We start from the raw sequence: 22,471 nt of genomic DNA, 5'->3' as shown, positions 1-22,471 counted from the left end.
ATGACAAAGGCTATATACAGACCTTGAAGATCTCCGTGGTGCCACGCTCAAAATTGTTGGAGCGGCTTTTGAGAGCGATGACTTCGGTTTTTCCTTCATCTCCGTAGATCTGACAGAAGACATTGGCATTGGTGCCACCTGCACGCACATCACCTGTGACCACTGTTACTTCATAGTTGATCACTGTTATGACAGGAGGAAAGATTATGTAGAGCAGAGCAGTATGTTTCAACTCATAACCACTGATTTAATTCTGACTGTACAGTACTTTTAATATTGTTGTTATTTACATTGCTCAATTTCCAAGACCTCACTGGGATAGATCTCAACTTCCACTTTCCCATCAGCCTCGTCTTTACAGAGCCAGCGGTGGCTCGGGAACATGTACTCCAGCCCATGAACTGGTACAGAGATCTGTACACTGTCCAGAAACCACCCAGCCCGCAAACCCTCATTAGTGTGACCAATCAGGAGACGGTTGATCTGTAAGCAGAGAGGACAAGATAGGAAGAAAGAGAATCAGGAAACATGGATATAGTTCGAACTGTAAACTCTCTGTGACATGTATTCATGGCTTAAGAACTTGCCTTTCCGATATCAAAAGTGTCAATAGTAAAGATGTCAGTTTGTCCCGTCTCAAAGTAGTTCCTGAGGTCGTTGTCAGAAACTGCCAGTATCATCTTGCTGGTATCACCCTTCTCCCCATACAGCTTGACAAACACCCTGGAGTCCGAGCTGGCCCCATTCACACTGCCCGTCTTGATTGCTATGTGGTAGCTGACATCTTGGGAGGACAGATGGATGGAAATTAATGTCATTTATATAAGCATTGAAAAGATATGTTGTTCTTTTTCAATTTGCTGAACCTATCCTTGATTGAAAATGTTATTTATGCACTCACTGAAGAGACGCAGGCCTTCTCCAGCTGGGACTAACTCCCGGACAATCTGTCCATCATCTTCATTACGATCCAACCACCTAAAGAAAAACACACAGACAGGAACAAACTGTATCCGGCAGCAGACCTCACACCATGTTATTGATTCATTTAAAACTTTTAATCTATAGATATGGAAACATATTCATTTTACACAATGAATAGGGTAGAAAGGGTAAGACCCAGATGTTCAAATACACTGGCTGGAGCTACACATTATAACAATTATATTTGCCAAGTCTAAGTTTTTACATAATGCACGACCTTCCATTTAAAATCTATACATTTTAATTAGCCTAAGACAGAGTCCTGCATGGGTCTGATTTTCAAACCAGCGCCACGACACACAATACCACAACGGCTCCACTAGCCACAAGTAAGACCAATTAGTTCCGCAACCTGACCCGAGGACATAAGATCCGCGGCCCGATCCGAAACCACAAATCCTGTAATAGCTGTTTAAAGTGATCATTTTGGGACATTTCATACATGTTAAGCAAAAAAAATATTTTTAAATAAACAAAGGTTATTCATGATATATAATTCAAATAAACATTTTTTGCCTGTTCTCATAACCTCCAGAATTAGCATGCCTGTTCCGCAGCTGAAGGGGATTTTTAGAGGGGAGGTTTTTCCTTATCCGCTGTGAGAGTCAAAGGACAGAGGAATGTCATATGCTGTAAAGTCTTCTGAGGCAAATTATGATTTATGATATTGGGCTTTATAAACGAAACTGAATTGAACTGAAGTGATTGAATCTCATATTCCAGCTGGCGCGGAAGACAGAACCGACACGTAACGTCAACAGCCAGAAGATAAAAAAATGTTAAAATGTTGTATTAAATTGTTATTATTTTCACTTTACTATCATTTATAGTATTATTTAACAGTGACAATCGACCTGCATGCTTTTTGTTTAACCCAGAACTGAAATAAAATTAAGACAAAATACCACCAGCAGATTTTTTGTGACAGGTACCTGGAACTGATACAGGACTCTGGCCTATGATTATTGATTATCATGAGGAATTTAAATCTCCTAAAAATAATGTGATTCATTTGAAAATAATCACATAACAGTACAAGCAACACAAAACACTCAAACAACTGTTCCACATTGTTTTGCATGGGAAGCTACCACACCTTTCCCTTTTAACAGTACAAACAGACGGACAGACAGGAAAAGCCTCTTTCAAGATGCAACACTGCACCTTAGCCTTGCAGTTTGGCTCCAGTTACAGAAGAAGAGAGTTGGCTGACCAGTGTGCATTTAGTACCTATTTGTAGTGGCAAACTCATCCATCAGCTGCCTAACTACTTAAACACACGTCACGGGAGTACTAGTAAAGGTAAGCATGGCCGATTTATGAGGTTTTTAGGGCTGTTTGGATGATTTTGTTCAGCTGTTTGATGTTTTAGTGGGTTACAGGCTAAATAATTAATAAGAAAATTTAACATACACTTATTTGCTTTCTTGCCAAGAGTTACATGAGAAGATCAATACCAATCTCAGATAGGAGCGGTATTGATTTTGTAACACAGCTCGCTGCAGACAGCGTATAACTGTTTTCCCCAAAATACCAGTCTATTCCTTTGAGTCCTTTAAGTCCTTCCTTTAAGCCATGTGGAAAGTATTACTGTCTTGCCTGAAACAGGGGAACTCAGTGGCCATACTCTCCGGCTGGCCCTCCTCCCTGACCATCACCTTATCAAGGTACCAACCACAGCCTCCACCACGGCCATCATGACCCACACGCACTCTGCGCACCTGGCCCAAGGACACCGCCTCAATGAGAAACTCATCGTGCTGAAGGAAAGACAGAGAGAAAACGGGTTAAAGATGTTTACAGTCTTTTCCAGACTGTCGCTTTCTGCTGTGTGTATTAATGTTGCACTCACGTTGCCCTTTTCAAATTTGTTGACATTGTTTTTGCTCATAAACATAAGTCTCTCCCCTGTGTCACCAAGGTCACCGATAATGTTGAGGAAGACGCTGGCGTCAGTGCCACTGCCACTGACGTTACCGGTGCAGATGGTGACACGATACTTTATCACTGAATAAAACAAAGGGACAAGGACACTCACATTATATTACATAAAACACCTGCATTCACACAGAGTTTGAATATCTGCATGTCCTGTCCTCTGTGTGTTTCTTACAGGGCAGTGGCTCATCTATGAGTGCTCCGGTAGCTGGAAGCTCTCTGACAATCTCATTGTCGTCTTCATTGATATCCAACCAACGGCCACATTCAAAAGAATATTCCTCCATCGTCAGGGTCTTGAGCAAAGTGACCTGCAGAAAGTCACAGCCTCACGTGTCACACACGTCTTCATCTCTGTTTCATGACCTTACCCTCAGACAAATACAGACTGAAGCAGTGACATTAACATGCATTTTCCAAACAATTAATACATTTCTGAGATCAAGTGCAAGATTAAACTCTAATTCAGTGTATAATTATGTGCTAAGAAGGTACGCGATACAACAGACTTAACAGCTTACACTGACAGGTCAGACAGACGGCCTCACCTTCGCTAAATGCCAGCCAGCGAATGGATGTCTCTTCTCATGCCAGATGCGCAGTTTCAGCAGTCTTCCAATGTCTGGCATTTCAACCTACAGTGATCAAAAATCTTAGGAGTGTAGACCAGTGTAAGAACTTAACAGTGGAAGACAATGTGATGCCCTCAGTTTAACAGATGATCCAAGGCCTACCATGAATTTATCAAGCTGGGCCTGTTCAAAACTGTCCGAGTTGTTTTCCAGTTTGATCTCATCAGACTTGCCCCTCTCTCCATAGATCTGCAGAAACACCTGGGCATCTGTCCCTGCCCCCTTCACATCTGATGTCAAAATCCACAGGGACCATGGGTACTCTGGAGTAGAAGGAGAGTAGATCTGACAGTCGGCTAGTCTGTTTTTTTTTAAGAATTAAAAATGCCCTTAAAGGTTCAGTGTGTAAGATTTAGGGCGATTTAGTGGCATCTAGTGGTAAGGATTGCAGATTGCAACCAGCTGAAACTTCTCCCAGTTAGAATTTGGTCAATGTTCATTGTTCAGGAGGTTTTTTATTGTGAACCAGATCATCCACAGAGGTGTAAAAACCAGCAGACCAGGTGATTAAAACCAGTAAAAACACCAAATAAAGCAGACGCGAAAATGCAAATAGTGTTTGGTTTTTCCATCCTGGGCCACTGCAGAAACATGGTAGTGAACATGGCAATCTCCAGAAACAAGAACCCACTCCCTTTGTAGATATAAACTGCTCTTTCTAAGGTAAGTCAAAACTCAATGATTCTTATTTTCGGTTGATTGAAAACTTACTTAGAATATTTTATTCAACTTCTGCCAATATATCCCCCTAAATCCTATAAATGGACCTAAAATCTATAGGGTCAGATCAGTCTCATAATGAATGAACTCACGCAGGGTTTTTCACAAATGCACATGCTCTGGTTCACAAATATAATTTTTATGCAAACTTGTAATATAAATTCGGAAATGCACATGCTCTGCTTCACAAATATTATTTTGAGGCACACTTGGAATATAAATTCACAGATCATGCGAATCGCTGAATGTGCATTTACAAACTGCTTCTCATTTGTGAACCTCTCTACATTTGTGAGAGAAATCTGTGTGGTGATTTTTGAGACTCCCCTGACGTTGCAGGTCAACGAACGTCACCATTGGCTGATAAATCTCTCAATCAAATTTATGATTCTGATTGACAGATTCATCAGTTAATCAGGTGTGTTCGCTTTCAGCCAATCGTATGGCTCCTTACATTTTCGCCACACTTTTAAACCAATCGCAGAGCTACTGAGCAACTGTTTGCAGTGTTCAAACAAGACGCGCTAGACTGAAACAGTGGAAGAGACATGGATCAATCTCAACCTGTAAGTAACACATTTATCTTATTATCCCCTCATTGTAAATCATGCAATGTTATTGAATTATAATGAGTTGAAGCATTCTGCTTAGCCAAGTAACATGTTTGAATGAACATAAACTATGAATACACCCTATGTAAGGAGCCATAGAATTGGCTGAAAGTGAACACACCTGATTAACTGATGAATCTGTCAATCAGAATCATAAATTTGATTGACAGATTTATCAGCCAATGGTGACGTTCATTGACCTGCGATGTCAGGGGAGTCTCAAAATTCACCACACAGATTTCTCTCACAAATGTAGAGAGGTTCACAAATGAGAAGCAGTTTGTAAATGCACATTCAGCGATTCGCATGATCTGTGAATTGATATTACAAGTGTGCCTCAAAATAATATTTGTGAAGCAGAGCGTGTGCATTTCCGAATTTATATTACAAGTTTGCATGAAATTTTTTATTTGTGAACCAGAGCGTGTGCATTTGTGAAACAGATCATGTGCATTTCTGAATTTATATTACAAGTTTGCATAAACATTATATTTGTGAACCAGAGTGTGTGCATTTGCGAAACAGATCGTGTGCATTAGTGAGTCCGAAATACAACTGTGAACCAGAGCATGTGTATTCGTGAGAAACCCTGCGTGAGTTCATTCATTATGAGACTGATCTGACCCCATAAAAATCAGAAGCCAACGTGTTTTCAAATCAGATTTAATTCAATAAAATACAACTTAAAATCTTTTTTTGGTAAAGAGAATATGAATGATGTGTTTTTCTTTCAATGATTAGAGATCTGTGAGTTGACTAAAGACACATACTCTTCTGTTTTTTCTGCCTTAGAGAGACCATCTCATACAGCTCCCTCTCAATCAGTCCGTCCGCCTCGTCCTCGTCCAGCCACTTCCCGCAAGGAAATGTCTGCTCGATGCCCGTAAACGGACAGTATATTACCACCTGGAGGGGAAATGGGAGCTTGGTGGGTGAATGACACTTTGAGAATCACTCTGTTATCAAAAGCAGAGGTGTAGTACCTTTTCACAGTACCATCCAGCACCAACAGCCCCGTTGTCATGCCCGATGGTGACTCTGCTGAGTGGGCTGATGAGTTCACAAATCTCCACGTTGAAAATGTCAATAAGACCACGCTCGAAAGCGCCACCCTCCAGGAATACTTTGCCGCTGTTCTTTAAACCCTTGGAGCCGTGCATGACCATGTGGATCTTAGAGTTGGTGCCTGCACCCCTCACATCTCCAGTCATCACTTGCACATTGTATATGATTCCTAAGTAGATGCAGGAATATACACAAAAAAATGCAATTTTATGAATGAACTCTGATGGAATGAGATGTAATAATAGTGTTTGACCTTATATAAAGCTGATCATTGGCTTGTGTTGCTCTCACCCATTGGCTGCACGGATCCAACCAACACATCTCTCTGTATTTTGCCATCACATTCATCCATGGCAAACCAGCGATTAACTGGAAACTCATACACTTCTTTATTCCCCATGTCATCAATCACTACCTGGAGAGACACATTACGCACCATCATGAGTGTTTTTATGCATGCGTACATGTCAGTAAAGACAATCTGTGCACATGTAGACTGAACATACCTTATCTAGAAACCATCCAGCTGATGAACCTTTGTTGTTGTGGCCGATGGTGATTTTCCTCAGCCGACCCAGGTTTGGCGCCTCTATCGTAAACTTGTCCTCTGACCCGCGTTCAAAGTTGTCTTTGTCACTGTCCAGTCGTCTCTCTCCTTTCATAATAGACAAAGCATTTTGAAACAGGAGTCACACTGAAATCTTTGTCATAGCTATTGGTGATATTAAATAAGAATCACCTGCGCCCAGCCTTGAAATGATTAGCCAATTGATAGATTACTTGACCAACAGGAACTGATTCCCCTACTATTTTGATGCTCAAGTGATTGTTTAAATGAGCTGTATGCAACATTCAGAGCGGTATGGCAGCAAACCACTTCTTGTTAAGTAAAGATAACTTGGAGTAATGGCATCCTGAGAATAAAGTCACACTCCCTCTGTGTGTGTTGTAATCTGAGCTTTTCTGTTTTTTGCTGTGGTAGACAGTCTGGCTGAGTCTCTGTGTGTGTATCCCATTAGCTAGCTCATTGCTTCTGCTCTGTACTGAGCTAATATGGCCGTTACTGCTGTTATCATGACTGTGTCATTGCTGAAGTGCAGCAGCGCCCACCCTCCGGTATCCCCCCAAGTAACAATGTTAGGTCTTGCAGCACTTTTGCTGTTGTTAGCGCTGTTTATTGAGTTAGCACTGTTAGCTGCTAGCTGCTGGCTCAGCCACCTCCATGTTGAATGTCACATACAGCTCCTTTATGTCACTTATGAAGTAAGAAATTATACTATGCCAAAATGTGAGGGTTTACCGGTTCCCTGCTTAGATCATTGTAAAAGTAATATCTTTTTTTGGTCTGAAAATCAGAAAAATATGCCAATTGAAGATGTCTTATTAAGTTTGGGGATATTGTTCAAAATGTGGTTAATCAGTTACTAAAAAAATGATCAACAGAACACTCAATAATGAACAATTATCATTAGTTGCAGTCCTACCTGTGTCACCATTCTCTCCAAAGATGTTTAGGAAGACATCAGCATCAGTTCCACTTCCCTTCATGTCAGCAGTGAACACACTCACTATGTATTTATTTACTGAAAAACATGAAATACAAAACAGGAAATACCGTGATTTATATAAACAATGCATCAGAGAGGCAAACAGTGCAGTAAATGTTGATTATCAGTATCCTCCAGGATCAATTTCCTGCCAAGTAGCACAATTTAATCATAATTAAATGGACTTTTCTGTTGTCATTGGCAGGTGCCTTGTTAATCCACCCTCGGATGGTTTCCAGGTTAAATATTCATAACACCGTGCGTGTGTGTGTGTGTGTGTGTGTCTCTGTGTGTGTGTGTGTGTGAGTAACAGCCATATTGCTTTGACCACTCCCTCGCAGCACTGTGCCCTCACGTCTTTATCTGAGCCTTGGCTTCACAACGCTCTGCTTGACTGACTGCAGGTACTGAGATGTTAGATCACATTGCAGCAGAGGACACATGGGCTGGTTTACCTGAGGATTATACTCTGATGGAATTCAATTACAAAATGAAACAGTAGGAAGATCTGTTGGCTATCAGGCGCCTTTGTGTCCCTCTGGCCAGACACATGGTTATACATTTCTTATTGCAAAGAAATGCAATAAGAAATGTATTTATTCTGAGGAGATAGTGTCATTAACATAAGTATTAGAGCTCTTGGACTGTCTCATTAGTTGTCAGTTGACAAGGCTTATTTTATTTAATCTTAAAACTAGTCTTTCTGGTGAAATTTCTAAACTCATTGGTTTCTCTGCAATGTGTTGGAGGTATTTGGAATTTTAATCAAATGTTATTCCTTTAAATCTTTGAGAGCCTTTGTGTCTGCTTTGTGTTATGCGTTTGTCCCAGAGTGACCTACATTTCGGGACGTCCATGGGGTTCAGGCTGCCCAGCAGGTCCCTAACAAACAGGTTGTCTCCCTCCTCCCGACTCAGCCAGTTGTTGCAGGCGAAATAGAAGCGCAGATGGGGCCGGTTCATGTCGGTCACCACCACTCTGTCCAAGAACCAGCTGGCGTTCATCCCTGTGTTGTCGTGCTCGATCCTGGGGAGTCAACCGTCATAGTGTGACATGAATTCACCCTGTAGGTAATCACAAATGAGTTTTCCACATCAAATGCACCAATGCCTTTGTCCTGTTTTTTTTTAGTTTGCTTGAATTTCTGGTAAATACCACACAATAGAGATAATGGATTGTTTGAGGAGTGAATAAGATGGGGTAGAATAACACAATGAAATATATAAGCAAGCAAGATCCAGGCACATTGTTTTGCCATAATAGATGACTTAAATAACCTTTAAAGCACAAGAAGCAACACGTGTGAACAGAGTTCACCACAGACAGTAGGGAGAAACATGACTCACACACAAAGGTTCCTGAGCTGTATTCAAACCTGCTTTCATATTCATTAGATTTTTGTTGTACCAATCATTTGGGAGTAGTTTGATGCCAATAATCATCTTCTGCCAGCACTCACACAATAAAGACAAAAAACAAACAGGAGAACAAAAGCAATGCCAGCTCTCGCAAAAGCATGGACATGTAATATTTCACTCAGTTCTCGGGTAGCTGCTCCAAATGTCAACACATGAGTGTATAGTATAATAATACAACTCAAGACAAAACTGAAGTTATTGTTCTTGGCCTGAAACAACTCAGAGGCTCTTTATCTGATGACATAGTTTCTCTAGATGGTATTGCTCTGGCCTCCAGCAATACTGTAAGAAACCTCCGAGTAACATTTGATCAAGATTTGTCTTTTAATTCTCATTTAAAACAAACCTCACGGACTGCATTTTTTCATCTGCATAATATTGCGAAAATCAGGCCTATCCTGACCCGAAAAGATGCAGAAAAATTGGTCCACGCTTTTGTTACCTCAAGGCTGGATTACTGTAACTCTCTATTATCAGGTAGCTCTAGTAAGGCCTTAAAAACTCTCCAGCTAATTCAGAATGCAGCAGCACGTGTACTAACAGGAACTAAGAAACGTGATCATATTTCTCCTGTTTTAGCTTCTCTGCACTGGCTCCCTGTAAAATCCAGAATTGAATTTAAAATCCTACTGTTAATCTATAAAGCTCTAAATGTTCAAGCTCCGTCATATCTTAGAGAGCTCATACTGCCATATTATCCCACCAGAACTCTGCGCTCTGAGAATGCAGGGTTACTCGTGGTCCCTAAAGTCTCCAAAAGTAGATCAGGAGCCAGAGCCTTCAGCTATCAGGCTCCTCTCCTGTGGAATCATCTTCCTGTTACGGTCCGGGAGGCAGACACTGTCTCCACATTTGAGACTAGACTTAAGATTTTCCTCTTTGATGAAGCTTATAGTTAGGGCTGGCTCAGGCTTGCCTTGTACCAGCCCCTAGTTAGGCTGACTTAGGCCTAGTCTGCCGGAGGACCCCCTATAATACACCGGACACCTTCTCTCCTTCTCTCTCTCTCTCTCTCTCTCGTGTCCTATTACTGCATCTTACTAACTCGGCCATTCTGGATGTCACTAACTCGGCTTCTTCTTCGGAGCCTTTGTGCTCCACTGTCTCGCAGGTTAACTTCTATCACAGCGGTGCCTGGATAGTGTGACGTGTGTGGTTGTGCTGCTGCCGTGGTCCTGCCAGATGCCTCCTGCTGCTGCTGTTATCATTAGTCATACTTCTACTGTTATTATACACATATGATTATTGTCACACATGTATACTATCAGATATTAATATATTATTATTAATTATAATATTATTACTTTTATTAATGTTGTTGTAAGCTACTGCTTTTACCATCTATCCTGCATCTCTCTCTGTCTCTGTCTCTCTGTCTCTCTCTCTCCTCTCTCTCTCTCTCTCTCTCTCTCTCTCTCTCTCTCTCTCTCTCTCTCTGTCTCATTGTGTCATACGGTTTACTGTTAATTTATTATGTTGATCTGTTCTGTACGACATCTATTGTTCGTCTGTCCGTCCTGGAAGAGGGATCCCTCCTCAGTTTCTACCATTTTTTTACTCCGTTAAAGGTTTTTTTGGGGGGATTTTTTCCTTATCCGCTGTGAGGGTCCAAAGGACAGAGGGATGTCGTATGCTGTAAAGCCCTGTGAGGCAAATTGTGATTTGTGATATTGGGCTTTATAAATAAAATTGATTGATTGAAGACCTATGGCTAATTTTGTTTGAAGGTTACTGCATTGGAAAATGAGTTGAAAATTCTCCACTCTCCAGCGTTAAAAGCTGTCAGTTTCTAGGTTAGTGGTCTAAAACACTTTGGTATCCCCGTCTATTTTCATGTGCTATTACTACAGTCCTGAATAGAATTTGAGTGAATGGATGGATTCGCTCTCCTTTGCCAATGTCGACAGCAATATTGTAGAAGCATTCCTAATCTTTGAAGTAGTAGTTTGACAATACAATTGCAACTCAAGGTCCTCCTACCAGTCCTTTATAGAGCTCTCAAACATATCACACAAATGTTATCAGTGGATGGAGTTTGCTCAGTTATTATTCGGATGGATTCAACATGTGACATAACAAAAATAGGTAATTATTTTGATCCTTTATGGTGCCTTCATTGATAAGATCATAATATATCAGCTATGGAATTAAGCTGCAGATGCTCCGGTTCAAACTCTTCGATGAATGTCAGTTTTTGAGCCACTACAGAGGCCAAAACGTGGCCTGCAACAGCCGGTAAGGCTCTTTGTTTTTAGCCTAGACAATTGGTAAAATGCTTTTTGCTCTATGCGTTTGCTACATGATTGTGTTGATGACTCATGGTTCCTGCCAGCCAGTTAAGAGGAGTGAGGGGCAGTCTACTACGGTACAAACAGTCAATTGTGAATCATCACAACCATGAGAGGTTCTTGAGCATGGATCAGGTCGTACATGTGTACACAGCTGCAAACAGACAATTACACACACCCACACATGCACACACATACATCAGGGATAAAATTGCATCTCCGTGGACATTGTGTTGGGACTGTTTTGTCAAGAAACTGTAGAACATGCTGAGGGAAATCAACACTTTCATAGTTCTTAATTTTCTTTCTGTAATCTGACTCATGTTTCCCGCTGCCTCGTTTCACTGCTCATGTGTGGCGGCTATGATGTAACCCAGCCTCCTCTGGAGTAAGATCCTAACTCCCAACAACAGATGGAGCTTAACCTTCTGTCACTGGATGGGATCCTTTGATGGCCAGCAACACAGCTGGAAAATAAGTGAGAAATGTGTCTGTGTGATCCGCTCTGTAAGCCGCTCTTACCATGTGTGAGGTAAACGTGAACTGTGATGTTGTCAGTGACCTGTAGCTGCATTTTGCAGCCATGCAAAAAGCAAAATAAGTATTAAAGTATATATTATTCATAAGTTAGCAGAAATCACAGTCAGCAGCACAGCGTGGTTTTCTGTCACATGAACTTTGTTGTAAAGTACCTCAGCTTCTTCACAGGCCCCACGTTGTGTGTTTTAATACGGAAAACATCAGTCTTATTCTTCTCAAATGCAGTTCGGCTTCTGTGAATTGGAGACACACAGAAAATGTCAGAATTTGGGAGACAGATAAGTTGTGTGTGTGTGTGTATGTGAGAGGGAGACAGAGAGTGACGCTCTATTTGATCAAAAGAGATTACACGAGTTGAAGAAACACAGTCCAGACAGACAACTGAAGTGAACTCTGGAACAGTAAATTACATCTCCTGACTGATCCGGCTTAGGGTACCCTGGTGGTCTCATGGCAGTTGTATAATCTGAAACCTCCTGAGGCTCGGCCACTTCAGTGCTCCCGCCTCCTCCTCCTCACGTACTCTTACCCCTCACAGAGATGAGCCGAGCCTGCGTGCACAGAGGACCCCCCTTGCCAACCACAGCGAATCAGACACCCTCTTTTCCATTAGCAGAGAACACATGCCTTTGTCTCTGACCCACATTTCCATCTGTTCTCATCTCTCTGCAATATTCAACTCAAAGACAGAGCCAAGGCTGGCATAATTAAAGTGCACGGTGTCATGTACTGTAAACACAAAACTGCCAAGAGTGAAATACTGTCCAGCACACATGAATACATGCCCTCTTCTGCGTTTCTGCATAAATCACCTGTAAGACAATGATGGGGAGATGGGGACTGATGTGAAAAAGCAAACCCATTGCAAACTTTGGCATTCATGCAATTTGAAATTGTTATAATCACAATGAATTTCCAAAGAGTTGCATTTCTTAATCTGCCTCGATTGTGCAATCGGGCAAATATGCTTGGAGACATAGCAACCCTCCCTTACCTGTATTATGTTATAAAGTTTGAATTTGTCATTACACAATACAGGCAGGACCTAATATATATCGGAGTAAGGTGAAACTCCTTACTATGCTGTATGTTCATTATATGACAAAAGTGACTCATCAACGTCCATGTATGGTATTTCATCAGCTGAGCAGCAGTACAGCCACACAGCATAGAGATACTGAATACATAGCATGTTGATGCTGTCCGAGGTGGATGAATGGGACCACCACAAGGTGTGGGTGACATGTTTCAGTGTGGCTTACAATACGTTGGTATATCCTATACGCTGCACAGGTAACCCTATCTGTCAATCAATGTGTGCAGAGATAAAGGGAGCCTGCTGCTGATAAGATCCCCTGAGAGTCATTTGATCATCCACAGAAATGACATCGTGGTCTTCTTTCATTTGCCTCTGAATGAAAAGAAGACCGGCCATGTCACATAGTTCCTCCTTACTCCAGATATTCTGTGTCCGACATTATAAACCACTGTATAGAGGAGAGATTCCTGCGCCACAGCCAAACCTTTTTGAACTTGCGCTGCTTCTTTGACATCAAATGACTTTTCAAGTTTCAGGTTTTAACAAATAGGTTAAAGAGATGCTCAGATCGCAAATAGATCTTGTCTTTATTCATGGGCTCCACAGGTACCAGGTAAATGTTGAGTAGGAATGCTCCTCCATACAGTGTTATGCACAATATAACTCAACACAAGGACAGAATCATAACCATCCTTTAGCAGACTGATTAGAAAATACCTCTTTTCTGTGCTGAAGGATCAAAGAAGAATAGACAAGGTTAGAAGTTAGCAGCTGGCATTGAAAAAGTATTGAACTAGCTAAGCTTACTCATTATATAAACTGAAACCAAATTGACTCGAAGCAACACGTAAACAGTGGCGTCCCCAAGGGAGGGCACGGGAGGGCCATGGCCTCCCTGATACATTTGTTGGCCTCCCACCCAGCGAAAAGAATTGGAGGTTGACATTACTGTTTTTAAGAGATTGTGGCATACTTTTTTTTTTTTTTCCAACCTTGCCTGGCACCACCCATGTTGGCATACCTTGTTGGGAGGGGGGCCAAAATAACGCTAAATTTTGGCAAGGGAACAGCTGGCATGGCCATTTTCAAAGGGGTCCACTGAACTCTCACTTCAAGATATCTTAATGAAAATGGGTCCGATGAGTACACTCAAGTTGCACCTAAACCTGAGTGGTCTTGTTCCTGGTAAATATTGTGGTCCTCCTAATCAATGTACCGCTTCAAATTAAAGTTGTATACTTGTTTTTTGAAGAGCAATCAATAGCCTAACATGTTATATTAATGATAACACATTGAAACAGGATTGGTGTGGAACTCAAAATGTTAACTGTACCTGTATTAGTGTGTGTACATCAGATAATTAGTAATATTGAGTGTGAAATAAGAAACCAAGTATATCAGTATGTGATTCCTTAACTTTTCATATTATAATAGTTTTCAATTAGCCTATATATTTCAACAGCATGATAGAAATCCTGAAATTTATTCATGGTTGTTGGTTTTGTTGTGCAACCCAAGATTTTCAGTGGCCCCATCTGGTCACCCCTATGAAAACTTTCTGGGGGCGCCACTGTACATAAAACCTGATATAATAAGTGCAAACAAATCAGAGCCAAGTGAGTCATTGAGACCTGATTTAGAGTTGTAAAGGCAATATAATAACCAAAGTGTACTATAATTCAATGACATCAGCATAAACTTTTTAAAACTCACTTGCTTGCCAGGTGGACTTTGGGCGTGACTCCAAACTCTCCAAAAAGGGTGACAAACACATTAGCATCTGTCCCGGCTCCCTTTACATCACCAGTGATAGTGACCACCTCATACACTGAAAGGAGAGGAGAGTGGAGATTAGACAGAGAAGAAAATGTCAACTCTGTTGTTTATGTCGCATTGGATTATGATTCTGAAATAATGACAGCACGTGTACGGAATAATTAGGTCTGACAAAGACTTAATAATTCAAAAAGTAAAAGGTTGAATAAAAGGACAAACAAAAAGTCACATCCTCAGACAGTGTCCAATAATCTATAAACATTAGGGAGCATTAAGTTTCCTTCCATGCACGGTTGCCAGGGAATTCAATGCGGCGAATCTGCAGCGAATCCATGTCTGGTGTGATACACCAGCCAAGCCTCTCTCACATTTCACAAATGTGTCTCTTTGTCTGACCAAGCCACTGAGTTGATGGAGAGGTAAACAGGAAGAAAACTCAGCAGTCTGTAGAATCTGCTTCAGTGTGTGTCATTTAAGGATGTTGTATGGAGGAGGGGGAGAGAGGAGCGGGCACACACATCTGAAGTCACTATGTGTTTACATTTTTGGATGGCAAAGGTGGTCTGATGGTCCACCACTTTGATCCAGACTGAAATGTCTTTGGCACAGACTTTCATGTGCCTCTCTAAATGAACTGTAATCACTTTAATGATATCCAAAATTTATATTTGCATCTGGCATGTTAGCATTCCTAAGTTAGCATTAGGCTAAAAGCACCACTGTGCCTTTGTACACCCTCGGAGCTGCTAGCATGGCTGTAGATTGTTCATCTTGTAAGATGATGTAGCTCATGCTTGTGTCTATTGTTTACCTACAAACATGCATCATGGTCTACATAATCATTCTACTTATTTTGTGTGAGTCACTTTTCACTCAGCTTTTGTCACCGTGAATCCAATGAGATGATAATGACTCATCAAAGTACTTGTAATGGTCAACACACACACAAAGAGCGTATTTTTTGGAGAGGATTTTAAAAGTCACACCTGTAAAGCTGCCTGTGTTAGGGTTACGGGAACAACATTAACTCTTCAGTAGGAGCTTAGTCTGTGATTGGCTGTTGCCTGTGACTCAATAGCTGGGCCTATACAGGGGGTAATTCTATAGTCCTGCTGCATTACTGAACGTAAACGTAAACTCCTGTGGTTATGTAAGAGAGATTGGAAGGTATGGGATACTGTCTGGGACATTGGGTCCAATTGAATCAGAGAGAAACAACAGAGGATAAAATGCCCAGTCTGAACAGAGGTAGAGTGTGCTTTTAAGGGCTGGTGGACTTGGTTCTCTGTCAGGTATCCTGGGTACATGTTAAAAAATTGAGAGGACTCTGGGAGTAAATACGTTGAAAGTATTTAAGATGCATTAAAAACACCCATCAAAGAATGCATAAAGCAGCTAGAAGAAAAGGATCAATTGTCAAAGGGAGACATGCAGAAGAAGCTTTGGTAGGAGACACAGACAGATTACCAACAAACATCTAGGAGAGGAGGAAAGGAGAGGAGACTTGATAAAGAGCAATTTGACCAAAGTCCGATAGGGACATGGATATCTAATTAACAGTGAGCAGAGCTATTAAAGTCAGATTAAAGAGAAAGAGAGACACCTGATAAAATCAGATAGACAGTGGACTGGTAAAACTGAGCCCTGATAATCTCCTCGGAGTGTCAGAGGCCTGAGTGAGCCAGTGAGGTAAGAAAGACATGTACACAAGCAAGTATCACTGCTAAATAATGATAGCTGCTGCTCCTTTCATAATCTGCACACAGATCAGGAGCTACAGGCACATTCCAAGCAGCTACTTGTGTTAGCAATTACATGGGTGTGAAAATGCTAAAAAAAAATCACAAATATGTCACAGTTTCAGCACTCAGAGTCAACATGATGGGGGAAAAGATATGGAAAGCTTTTAAGCTAAGATGCATTTATGTGCAATTTCCTCATTCAAAACAGCTTTCAATACAGCTGAGTGCCTCACTTTCCAAACGCTCCTTTAAGGTAACTCTGTCTCCTAAATGTTGCATTTCTATACAACTAATTTGTTTTGCCAGTAAAAACAATTGCTGCCTTAGACTGGGGTTTGCATCAAGTGTGTGACAGAAAACACTTCCTTTCTTGTACTTTCAACTCACTGTTGACTCCTTCAATATTAAACCACAATCTTTTGCTGACAGTAACTAAAATGGTTTAGTCAATATCATCCTTTGTTATGGGTGGATATTGTATTGTAACAGCAGGTATTGTCAGAAAAACAAATACAGTAAGTTTACAGGGAACACTTTTCAGATATTTTGAGTATTAACATTTGGCGACTTTGCAGATACATTTATTAAAAACGTTTTATCATAATACTGATGGAAAAATGAAATCTGGGTGGAGTTACATTTCTCTAAATAAGCATTTGCAGTTGTAAATTAGTAATATAAATTCATAACAAAAAAATTCTTGGAGACAGAGGGTTGTTTATGTGCAAGATTGGCAGCCTGGTGGCCAACAGAAAATGTTGGCATCATCCAGCCATCCAAGCCATCCTTTCATAACCACTTATCCTCTTGAGGGTCGTGGGGGGCTGGAGCCTATCCCAGCTGACATTGGGCGACAGGCAGGGTACACCCTGGACAGGTCACCAGACTATCACATGGCTGAAACATAGAGACAGACAACCATTCACGCTCACGTTCACACCTACAGACAATTTAGAGTCACCAGTTAACCTGCATGTCTTTGGACTGTGGGAGGAAGCCGGAGTACCTAGAGAAAACCCATGCTGGCACAGGGAGAACATGGCTCCTTCCTGGGATTGAGCCAGGAACCCTCTTGCTGTGAAGCTTCCCTTGTTGGCATTATACGTTTCTGAAAAGTATGAATATATTGAATTTGTTTCATACGTATCATATTGTTTATGACATGACGTGACATAATATATGACCTAACTTTGTCATGAGCGGTAGAAGGGATGGTGTATGGCGTGCCACCTAGCCAAGATGCCGGCCAAGCCTCAGACTGCCACAGAAAACTGCAGACAGCTGTTAGGGACCAACAAACAGCAAAACCTGTTGTGATTTAGTGAGTCATTGCTGTGTTGCTATCGGCTTCTTCGGCCCCAGTCGTGGGTGTCAGTGGATACAATACCACGAAAAGCCATGTTTTTTTTTGTTGTTGTTGTTTTTTACCAAGAATGCCCTTGCTGCTTTTCCTGCCTGGATTGTGCGCTCCAAATGGGGTACTCAAAGCCAAAACGTGATCTTTTTCTAACCATAACCCGGTGTTTTTCATGCCTAAACCCCACATAGACCACAGCATTGTTGAAATGTAAAGTTTCAGTGAATCCGCTACATAATACTGTGCAAATGCATGAAATTGTATAAGCAAATTTAGTCTTAGTCTATTGACACATAGAAATTTCCTGTCAATATTTCCATCACTTAGGTAGCTACATCTGTGTTTGTACCTATTCCATAAATCACCCTGCTGCCACCTTTCCCCCAACTAACCAAACAAAATACTATTTTGAAGTCTCCTGGGGGATCTGGTTCCCCCATTCGAGAACCTCTGTGCTTTAAAGTCAAGGAGAAAGCTGTTTATGGAATTTTCCAGAACATTTAAAGGATGTGTGGCACCTGTGTCACAGTGGGTTCTTATGGGTTAAGAAAGCTCCCCTGGCTCCCGGCCCTGCCTCTAGCCCTAGTGGTTTTCCCAGCCCCGGTGACTGGGACGGCACCCAGCGCCCGTCTGCTCCCGAGCTTCTGTTTGGCTCCATTCATGTGGAACATAACTGAGCTTTCACCCAAGAACAATCACAGAGGGAGTCCCCGGGGTGCTCCTGCTCAGAGCTGAGGGAACTGGAGGAAACCTGTCGTCGAGATCTGACCAGTCAGGACAATCCAACAGGTAAATATATATGTCTTGTAACTGACTGAGACCTACCTGAAATACATGTGTGGCTTCTCTGCTTGCTCTATGATGTCAGATCCTTACCTTTCTTTTTGTAGTACTCGTCCTCGTATCCATCGGATGAGTCTGTGTGGTAGTTCAGCAGCTCGCTCTGGTACATCGCACCATAGTCCACCTGTTTATTTTTGGATTTTTTCCCCTTTTTCTTCTTGTCTTCGTCACTGTCAGCCGATCCTTTCTTTGCCTTCTTCTTTTTCTTTTTCTTTGAGTCCTCCTCCTCTTCCTGCTCCTCGATCAAGGGCTCCTCATCATCATCATTGTGAGACTTCTTCTTCTTCTTTCCATCTTTCGACTTCTTGTCCTTGGATCCCATCTCCTCCTCTCCCTCTGGATTCTCTGCAGAAGATTTCTTCTTCTTTTTCTTCTTTTCCTCCTTGGCTCCCTCAGTCACTTCCTCTTTGAGCTTCTCTGATTTCTCCTTTTTGGAATTGGTAGTGGGGTCATTATTGTTCTGCTCTCCCTCCTCAGCTTCATTTTCAATCACAGCACCGGCTTCAGCATCCTCATCTGGTTTCTTTTTCTTCTTTTTCTCTCTTACTTTGTCACCTTCTTTTTTCTTCCTCTGTTTCTCCGGGGCCTCCTGATTCTCAGAGCTCTCGGCGTTCTTGTGTTTCTTCCGACTAGTCTCCCCTTTTGTGGTGTCCCCACGGGTCACACCATTGCTCCTCTCCTTTAAATTTGGCTCACTTTCCTCCACTTTGTCATCGACCTCTTCGGTTTCTTCTGAAGCTGTGGATTTTTTCTGTTTCGACGGCATCTTTTATTCATCCACTTCCCTGGCCTTTAGTTTCGTAAGTGCTGCCTTGAGTTTCTAATGGTGAAAGACAATTCATTTGACCCTTGGCTGCAGAGAGGTGCTGGGATCGTGGGGCTCAGCAGCGTGGGCCTGTGTGTGGCTGCAGGTCTACAGACTCAGGACATGCAGAGGGTGCATTGGCTGCATGGACGTCCCCTACCTTTGCAGTATATGGCCATATGACTAACACACACTACTCATGAAAAATTACCGTCACCTCAACACTCACGTGACCCATGGGAGAAAGCCCTGTGAAAAAGGAGCCTTGCACAGAGAACTTATCCTCTCTGCCACGGCACTCTCCATTATTCATGGTGTTAGGATCGCTTTACGGGCCGGGGGCGTCTCGCTTTTACCTGCAGTCACACGTACACAGACAGATAGACAGACACACACACATAAACACACATGCACACATACTCACACAAACTCTCTCTTACAACTACTCCTCTTTGTTTATCCTGACATAACAAAGTGGAGCAATGTGTACCAATCACATGAAGTACAAAGAAGCACCTGACTTGCAAGAGATCAAGATTTATCACAGATGGGTAAATATCCATGCAGCAATGATTTATTTTTGCCATGGCTGTTTTTAGCATATATCACTGTCCAGTTAAAGGAGGGTTAATATGCTTTTTAGTTTGAGTTGGAGATTGATACTACTCTCATATATGTGCACTTAACATGCAGCTCGAGCCAGCCAGTGGTTAGCTTATAGCTTAGCTTAACAAAACACCTGGAAACAGGAGGAAACAGCTCTGGTTCTGACCAATGCAACTAGCACTTACAATTATCACACCTCCCATTGATTGCAGAGCTAAACGCTCCACGTCCTTCTCCATAGCTTGCTCCACTGCACCCCAACATCTCCCCTAAAATGATAATGAAAGTGCAATATTGTCTGGAGAAGTAACTGTATTAAAATCTACACATTTAAGTATTTAGTATCTGTTTCTGTTAGAGGTCGAGTGTAAGATAGAAGCTGCACTGTCCTTCCTCATCTGCACAATGACACTTTAATATTTTGGCTCCGAAAATATGATTCAACCAAATTTACTGAGACAAGGTTAATCTTATATCATGGTTCAGTAAATTGCTAATTGAAGTAACTTTAATATCTTGGAAATTTAATTCCCATTGTGGATTTTCAAGACAACTTAACTGTAAGACTAGTCAAGGTGCCAAGTAGAAATATGCATCACATTTTCCTTCCATTATTTGTTCAGGGGGGATAAAATGCTTTGAAATTATGGACAATCAATTAATTTAGTAAAACCTAAAATCATAAAAACAATGTTGAGTTGTTTACCAGCACAGTTGTAGGCCTACCTATTACATGAACTAATCAAGTGTATATGAGCTTCAAAACTAAGAAAAACACAGAAAAGGTTTTGCAGGACTTAAGACTTTAGCAACACTGTTTGTATAATAGCACACATTTCTCTATGCAATTTTTGGTTGCAGTTCCATCACACTGGCGTGCACATCTGCACCCAGGAGCCAAATCATCCCATTAGCGTTATTGCTGCCACCTGACACCAGATAATGTAGGCATCAAGGTGAAGGGCAGAGTTTGGTCATATTGATCTTTCAACATCAGATTACCCAACACACAGATGACAGCAGAGAGTCAGACCTCATTTGACCCAGTTCAGTGCGGAATCATCCCCATAAAGGACCAAATGCTACATCATTCCTTTCTAATTACATTTCTAACATTCATGTAATAAAAATGGATCATTCTTATTGTCCTGCAGACCAGCAACCTGGGCCAGCATGTTCTTTTTTTCATACTTTCCCCTTGTGTTCAAATAAAGTAGAACTGCATGTAATGTCATGAAACTAAACTCACCTGAACTTGCTTGTGGCAAATTGTTTTCAAGTCAAGTCATAGCTTTTCCATGCATCTTTTTGTTTGTTTTGGTCTGTGTCTTTTGGGGTCTTTTTGTGTCTGTCAATGTTTTATCTCTCTTTGGGATAATCTTGTGTCTGTTGTCCGTCTCTTTGTGATCATTTTTGTCATTCTTGGTAATTTTGTGTCTCTCTCTGTAGTCATTTTGTGTTTTGTGGGGCTTTTTAGGTAATTTTGTGCCCTTTTTTGTCATTTTGTGCTTCTTTGTAGTCGTTTTGTGTGTCTTTGTGATCATTTTTGTGTCTTTTTTCGTAATTTTGTGTCTCTTTGTAGCCATTTTGTGTCTGTTTTATGCATGGGAATACTCTGCTGCTGTAAGTGTTGATGATGTGAATGTGCAAACTTGACCAGCATCAAATCCTGGACCCAGGTGTTCAGAAATAATCTGATCAGATTTCAGCTATTGGATTGGATCAAATCTCACAAATGAGTTGTTCAAAGGAAAAAAATGATTCTGAAATCGGATTCGATTTTTGACCGTCAGTGTGTATTGTTCAAAACCTTCAAGTAGGACTGGGATTGTCATGTCCAAGAAGTTAAGTTAGTTATTTTTAGTTCTGTCTTGTGTCTATGTTGTCTCGTGGCTTCCTGTTTTATTTTGACATCCAACTCTCCTCTCGTTTCAGGTAACTTGCCCCTTCCTCTCGTGTGTTCCCACCGGTCTGATTGTCTGCCCTGCCCTGATTGTTTCCACCTGTTTCCCATTACCTTGTGTGTGTGGGTACATATAGTCTGTGTTTCCCTTTGTCCTGTGCCAGTTCGTCTTGTCTCGTCAAGTCTGAGGTCCTCCATGTCCCATTTATGATTTATCAGGTTATGTATTCTTTTGATACTTTGCTCAGCTTTTGCCATTGTCTAGTTTTATGTTAATTTGATACTTTATCTAGCCTTTTCCTCGATCCTTGTTGTTTTCCTCGCAAGAGTGATTTTTTTGTTATTCTGATTTGGTTTTAGATTTTCCTCTGTATGAGCGATTTTCCTTTGTTACTTTGAAATTAAAGATTGTTTATTTGCACTTTAATCCGTCTCTGAGTTGTGCATTTGGATTCAGATTCAGGTTCAGTTGTGACAGGGATATCTTTCATCCAAAAAAAGTGGGATTTTCTTGTTCCAGCAGAAGGGTGGGCTCATGGTGAATTTCAGGAACAAATGCACTAAAACTTTTAAATTGGTCAAATATATGCACATTTAGTTATATTTTGAACTTTGCTAACTATTTCAATCATTGACAAAGCCAATAGTAAGGGCCGG

General features: G+C 41.3%; 1 protein-coding gene across 1 annotated transcript in view; it reads right to left on the bottom strand.

Moving 5' to 3' along the window:
• loxhd1a (lipoxygenase homology PLAT domains 1a) overlaps positions 1–19,266 on the bottom strand; it is a 37,907-nt gene extending 18,641 nt beyond the window's left edge. The window contains exons 1-18 of the mRNA XM_078161945.1: positions 18,534–19,266; positions 14,496–14,610; positions 11,896–11,976; positions 8,339–8,523; positions 7,435–7,533; positions 6,457–6,605; positions 6,242–6,365; positions 5,869–6,119; positions 5,656–5,791; positions 3,657–3,817; positions 3,471–3,557; positions 3,098–3,233; positions 2,837–2,991; positions 2,584–2,744; positions 902–978; positions 588–784; positions 291–483; positions 23–183 (exon numbers count right to left, since the gene is read on the bottom strand). Of these exons, the coding sequence (XP_078018071.1) occupies positions 23–183; positions 291–483; positions 588–784; positions 902–978; positions 2,584–2,744; positions 2,837–2,991; positions 3,098–3,233; positions 3,471–3,557; positions 3,657–3,817; positions 5,656–5,791; positions 5,869–6,119; positions 6,242–6,365; positions 6,457–6,605; positions 7,435–7,533; positions 8,339–8,523; positions 11,896–11,976; positions 14,496–14,610; positions 18,534–19,266 (3,201 nt within the window). The remainder of the gene's footprint in view (positions 1–22; positions 184–290; positions 484–587; positions 785–901; positions 979–2,583; positions 2,745–2,836; positions 2,992–3,097; positions 3,234–3,470; positions 3,558–3,656; positions 3,818–5,655; positions 5,792–5,868; positions 6,120–6,241; positions 6,366–6,456; positions 6,606–7,434; positions 7,534–8,338; positions 8,524–11,895; positions 11,977–14,495; positions 14,611–18,533) is intronic.
• Positions 19,267–22,471: the final 3,205 nt, after the last annotated feature.

The sequence above is a fragment of the Epinephelus lanceolatus genome, chromosome 19, assembly GCF_041903045.1.
Source record: "Epinephelus lanceolatus isolate andai-2023 chromosome 19, ASM4190304v1, whole genome shotgun sequence".
NCBI lineage: Eukaryota > Metazoa > Chordata > Actinopteri > Perciformes > Serranidae > Epinephelus > Epinephelus lanceolatus.
This window is presented reverse-complemented; position numbering and strand designations above follow the sequence as displayed.